This window comes from Sciurus vulgaris (genome assembly GCF_902686455.1).
Source record: "Sciurus vulgaris genome assembly, chromosome: 1".
Lineage (NCBI taxonomy): Eukaryota > Metazoa > Chordata > Mammalia > Rodentia > Sciuridae > Sciurus > Sciurus vulgaris.
In genome coordinates, this window is record NC_136461.1 from 115,785,096 (window position 1) to 115,791,095 (window position 6,000).

At 42.5% G+C, this 6,000-nt stretch overlaps 1 protein-coding gene across 2 annotated transcripts in view; it reads right to left on the reverse strand.

Annotated features, from left to right (window-relative positions):
- Positions 1–2,532, reverse strand: part of ADAR (adenosine deaminase RNA specific) — a 28,167-nt gene extending 25,635 nt beyond the window's left edge. For both annotated transcript variants that reach the window (XM_079141310.1, XM_079141309.1), the window contains exon 1: positions 2,138–2,532. In XM_079141310.1, the coding sequence (XP_078997436.1) occupies positions 2,138–2,368 (231 nt within the window). In that variant the 5' untranslated portion in view covers positions 2,369–2,532. The remainder of the gene's footprint in view (positions 1–2,137) is intronic.
- Positions 2,533–6,000: the final 3,468 nt, after the last annotated feature.

Consider the following 6,000-nt stretch of genomic DNA (forward strand, 5'->3'; position numbering starts at 1 on the left):
GAGTTAAACTGCTACTCTTATCCAAATCTGGCAAATATTTGAGTGTTCACCTAAAAAAAAAGGGTTGAATAAATTATGATACACTCATGCTATGGAAAAGTTTAAAAAATATGGCCAAGGTGCTATGTACACCTGTAATTCCAGTGACTCAGGAGCCTGAGGCAGGAAGATTGCAAGTTTGAGGCTAGCCTCAGCAACTTAGTGAGACCCTGTGTTTAAAAAAAAAAAAAAAAAGGACTGGGTATACAGCTCAGTAGAAAGTGCCCCTGGGTTCAATCCATAGTGTGTGTGTACGCACATGTATGTTTTAGATCTATTTGTATTCACCTAGAGAAAATTTAGGAAAAATGTGTTGAATGAAACAACAAAGCAGCAAGTTGCAGAGTACATACACATTATTTTTCTCTTATAAATAAGGGAAACTCACATGTGTGTACATGCACATACACAAAGTACATGTGTGCAAGCTAGAATGAATTCAGAGAAAAGAAGAAATGATACTTGAATTTGTTAACAGGTATTTTAGCGAAATTATGTTAGAGGGAGAGGGAAGATTATTAACTTTGTCTTCTTACCCCTTTCAGCACCCTAAAACCCAAGTCCCACTTTGGAACAGTCATGTAGATAACCACCAATGGCAGTGAGAGGAAGAAGTGGGAAACCAACCTACAGTGGTCCTTCCTTCCTAAACCCCCAATTTCACCCCTCTCCCGCTTCATGCCTATTTACTGTGCAAACTGCGTAACAAGTCATCTAACGTGCACTGCCTCCTGGATTTCATTTTAATTTGGCCTTGTACATTTAGCATTAAGAGAATAAAGCCCCTCACCTTTACCACATGGGCTCCACAGCTCATACTTTGGTATGTGTGAAGAAATGCTTTTTCATCAAGTCAGGAGTCCCTAATCCTTTTAAAGGGCCTTATTTATTTTTTGGTACTGGAGACAGAACCCAGGGCCTTGCACATGCTAGGCAAGTGCTCTTATCATCGAGGTACATCCTCAGATGTACCCTCAGAAGGTACATCCCTCAGAAGGGATTTAAAAAAATATATGTATATATATTAATATGTATACATAACAGCTTTTTATAAATGGAGGCATAACTTGCATACAGTAAAATTTATGCTTTTTAGTGTACAACTCTGAGTTTTAACAACTACCACTACAATGAAGATACAGAACACTTCAATGCTGGGAGGAGTGGCACAAGTCTGTAGTCCCAACTACTCCAGAGGTTAAGGCAGAGGATTGCAAGTTCAAGACTAGCCTGGGCAATTTAGCAGAGACACTGACCAAAAAAAAAAAAAAAAATTAAAAAGGGCTAGGGATGCAGCTCAGTGAGACAGTGCTTGCCTAGCATGCCTGAGGTCCTGCATTCACGCCTCTGTTCCAACAAAAAAAGAAGGAAAGAAAGGCAGGCAGACAGACATAGAGCACTTTTACTTCCCTGAAAAGTGTTCTCATGTCCCTCTGCTGTCAACCTCTTCCCCCTGGCAGACATCTGTTTTCCGTTCCTATAGCCTCATTTTTCCAGAATGCCATGTACATGGACAAAGAAACCTTTTGAGTCTGGCTTCTTTTTCTTGGTATACCACATTTGTATACTAAGACTGTAACAACATCCACGTTGCACGAAAGTGTTATTCCTTACTAAACCGTTGAGCCATATTCCATTGCAAGGATCTATCGGGTTTATTAATCTGTTGAAAGACATCTGTGTTTTGTTTTTTCCAGTTTTTAGCTATGATGAATAAGGCTTTACAGGCGTCCTCCTACAGGTTATTAAAGGCTATTTTTAGTTTTGCCACGGCCTTCAGGAGGTGCAAAGGATGCAGAGAGGAGGGCTGCTAAAAGTAAAGAAAGTTGCTCAAGTGGAGCTAGAGCGAGACTGGGGGGCCAGCAAAAGAGCCCTAGCAGAAAGTGACATGGGGCTGGGGTCTTGCTGCTCAGGCGAGGGGCATTATGTCCCCAAGCCCTCCTCCGCACTCCGCTCCACGCGGCAGAATTAACTGACTTGATACGAATCCCGGAACAGCAATTGTGCTTGGCAAAAGGAAACACAACTCGCCCGAGTCACGCTCTACAACGCGAACGCCCGCGGGGTCGCAGGACGAGTCTGGAGTAGGACTGCTTACCTGCCGCGGATCCATGGCGACCCCCAGGCATCGCCCAGCTGGCCCACGTCCAGACCACCGCACAAGCACCCGGAGCCCCCAGGCGACGCGAACCCCGCCCCCGCCAGTGCGCAGGGCCGCAAGATGGCTCCGGGTCAATTTCGCTTTCGTTTCCTCGGAAAGCCTTCCCCCTCCGAAAGTTGCGCGGAGAGGAGGGGTTTGGGCAAGGCTAGCGACGGCGCCTGGTTTCATACCGATTGTCCGTCTATTCCTTTCCTTGCATCAGAACCCGGGAGGTGCCCTTTCTTTAGGAAATCGGCCGAACGTTCTGCCCAGCTTCACAGGGCCCCTAAGGAACACAAGGCTCCCAGCAAAAGGAAAACCGAGAAGAAAGCGAAACGCGGCACTGGAGAAGCGGTCAGGGGTCTGTCCAGCCTCCCCGGGGGCGGCCTGAATGTGACTCCGTGGGTCTCTGGTTGGGGGGGTGGGAGGGTCTCTTCAATGGACTAACGTCCCCACTGTGGACTGTTTATTAATGCTCCCACCATATTACCAACTGTAATTAGTGGCCACCAGCCAGTAGAAATTGCAAGATAAAGATAACAGCAGCAGGGAACAATTTAGGACCTACATCATAACCTGCCTCTTCCCAGGCAAGGGGTAAGGACTTAACGTGCATCAGTTCTGCGAGAGTGGCACTGTTGTCACCCTACAGGTGTTAAACTGAGGCTTAGCTATGGTCATGCTGCCGCTAAACTGGATCTGACTTCCGAAAGCTCACACTTTTTTTTTTTTTTAACTCGCTGAAGTTACACCATTACCTTTGTTGTCTAGAAGGAGAAAAACAATGGATTTTATGGTCCAACTTATCTAATTACTTAATTTTGTATCTAACTCCAAGGAGAAGATCTCTAGATCCTTTCCAATGCTCAACAGCTCTCTTCCCCACCACCCACCCCGTGAGAAATTCCCGTTTTTCTTTCTCTTTTAAAAATTTATTGTTTTATTTTTTGGTACCAGGAATTGAACCCAGAGGTTCTTAATCGCTAAGCCATATCCCCAGCCCCAAAAATTCCCTTTTCTGTATTTAATCTGTTTTATCTCCACTGCTTGAAATTCATGTCCCTTCCAGCTGATGCCCTGTCACCACTGTCCTCTAATTCATCTAACCTGTCAGTCACTCCAAATTTCATACTCTTGTAAGGCAATGCTCTTTCTTCCTTCTTTGTCTTTGCACATTCTGTTCCTTGATCTAGAATGCACTTCTTCTGTTGAAGCAGTTTTTCAAAATCTGCTTCAAATATTGCCTTCTAGGGAGGTCCTCCAATCCAGGAGGAGGATGGGCAATGAGGCAGCTGGTTCACTTCTTGGTTCCTGTTCTGTGCTTGTCCATTACTTAGCACTTAGGCCTAAAAGAGCACTTTCACATTCCTCTGAAAATTCCTTAGTCATTTAACAAAACTTTACTACTTAATGTGTGCCAGTGTGTGAAACACAAATAAGAGCCCCTTCCTGCAGTTGTCAGTCAGTGGGGAGGTGTGGGGAGGTGATGGGTGCCTCAACAATGGTCCCAACATTATGCACTACTTGTTAATATATTCGCCTTTACAGTGTCAGATCTTCCGGGTGCAGGGAACATATTTTATACATCCCTATATTGCATGGTGACCCCTAGAGGGCTGGTTAGTTGAAATGAATGACAGAGCACTCAGCAGGTAAAATAATGGGCAAGAACACTGGGAAACTTCACAGGAGAAAATTAGAAGTATTAATAAACGTATGAAAAGGTGCTCAATCTCATTACATCAGGGAAATGCTCAGTAAAGCCACAGTGAGTTACTGCCCATCTACCCAAAAGGCATCATTAACCATTGGGTCAGACTAGGTAGGAGTTAAGGACAAAGAGCAACTTGTCACTGCAGGAAGCCAGTTTGCTTTCATTTAGGAAAGATGTGAATATACACACTCCACAATTGAGCCACTCCACTCCTAGAGGAGGACACACATATAAGAAATCCATAGTTGCATTATTTGTAATAGCACCCAAACTGCTGGAAATAACTCAAATGTCTATCAAAAGTAAAATGGATAAATGGTGGTATATGCCTATGATGGAATATTGTATAGCAGCACAAGTGAAATAACCACAGCTACAAACAATAAGAGGGTAATTATCTAAATGCTATTGAGAGGAGCCATAGACTCATTATATAAGATTCCATTTAAGTAAAGTTCCAAATCAAGCAAAACTAAACTGTGATATGCACTGCAAAAAGACAGGATGGTTTACCTGTAGAGAGGAAAAAGGAGTTTTGAATGGGAAGGAATATTCTGGGTGCTGGGTATGTTCTAGATCTTGAATTGGGTAGTAACTAGCTATGTTTGCTTTCCAGTAATTCATTGTTATATATTTATATTTTATTCATATTTGTGTGTGTGCATGTGAGTATTTCACAATTTTAAAAGGTAAAAAACAAACAAACAAACAAAAAAACCCCAAATCTTCCTGAAGCGATTCCAGCCCATTTCCCCATGTTCTTTTTTTCATTGAAATAACATGAGTTAGGTCTTACCTGCTTTCTTGTCTTCTGGGTAAATAATCTGAAAGTCTTTAACCCTTCTTCAGGAATGATCCAGAAGTGCTTCCATCCCAACTGTACTGCTGCTCCCCACACTTTTTAATCTAACATAGGATAGAGCACTGAAGCTGAGAGATTTCTTTTCTAAAAGATGGTCAGTTTATGCCTTGAAAGAACTGCTATTGTCATTTAATCTTAGCAGCTCAGGTAACTGCCAAGAGTCTTATTCATAAACTTTTCATCTCCTCCTCCTCAGTAATTGTTTTAATTCCCCTAGGGCTGGGAGGTGGCGACTGAAATCTTTGTGCTGTTCTATTGTAAGGAGGTGGAACTGGAGGAGTTGGATGAAGCTCTTTTAAAAATTAACCAAAAGTAATATCTAATTTTTGCACAAGTTTTCAGAAAATATAAACAAGTAAACACAATAAAATCACCGTTACTCCTCCATTTTTAATTCATTAGTGTCTACCCTTCCAGGGTTTTCCCTTTGTATGAAGACAACCAGGGACACACAGGTGAATGGTCCTCTCCCAAGGTAGGTATCTTCCTATGCAGGATGGCTAACCTCCCCAAGGGCCGTGAAGTGACCCCAAATACAGCGCCTCTAGTACATACCACTTAGGTCTACTTATTAACGATGGCCTAAATGATCTAGAGTTATGTATAATAAAAAAGTGTTTCGGGAGGCCCCTCACTCAGCATCCCTGCAGCTGCAACTCCATATGCGTCTGCAGGGGGCTGGACTTGCCCCATCAGGGGGAAGGACACTTTATCATTGCTTGCTGTTTTAACTGTAAATAATGGTTAGTCTGGTTTTGTAATTATTAATTTGATTTGTTGTGGATTTTTCTGTTTAACCTCACTGTGTGCAGGGACATGTATTTATGACAACAGTTTTTGAGTCTGTAATTTCCTATAAACAGGCTCTAGTACACATATGGGCTACATCCAATTAGATGGTTCATCTCCCTACATAAAGTGAAATGTCTGCAAATTCCAGCAATAGATGCGTACTGCCTGTGCTTGTTGTGCTCCTTAGACAACTCGTAACATATTATCAGAGAAAGTAATAAAGTGCTAAGTTATTTTTAAGTCCTAGTGCATTATTTTTGAAGAGGATATGTATATAAATAGATACGTTTTTATCCTGCCTCTTAGAAAACTAAGCAATTCATAGAGTTGGTAGGCATAAATTTACTGGCTGCTTGTGTGTGTGTGTGGGGGGGTATTTTTCTTTCTTTCTTTCTTTTTTTTTTTTTTTTTGTAGTACAAGGGATTGAACCCAGGGACACACTACCACTGAGC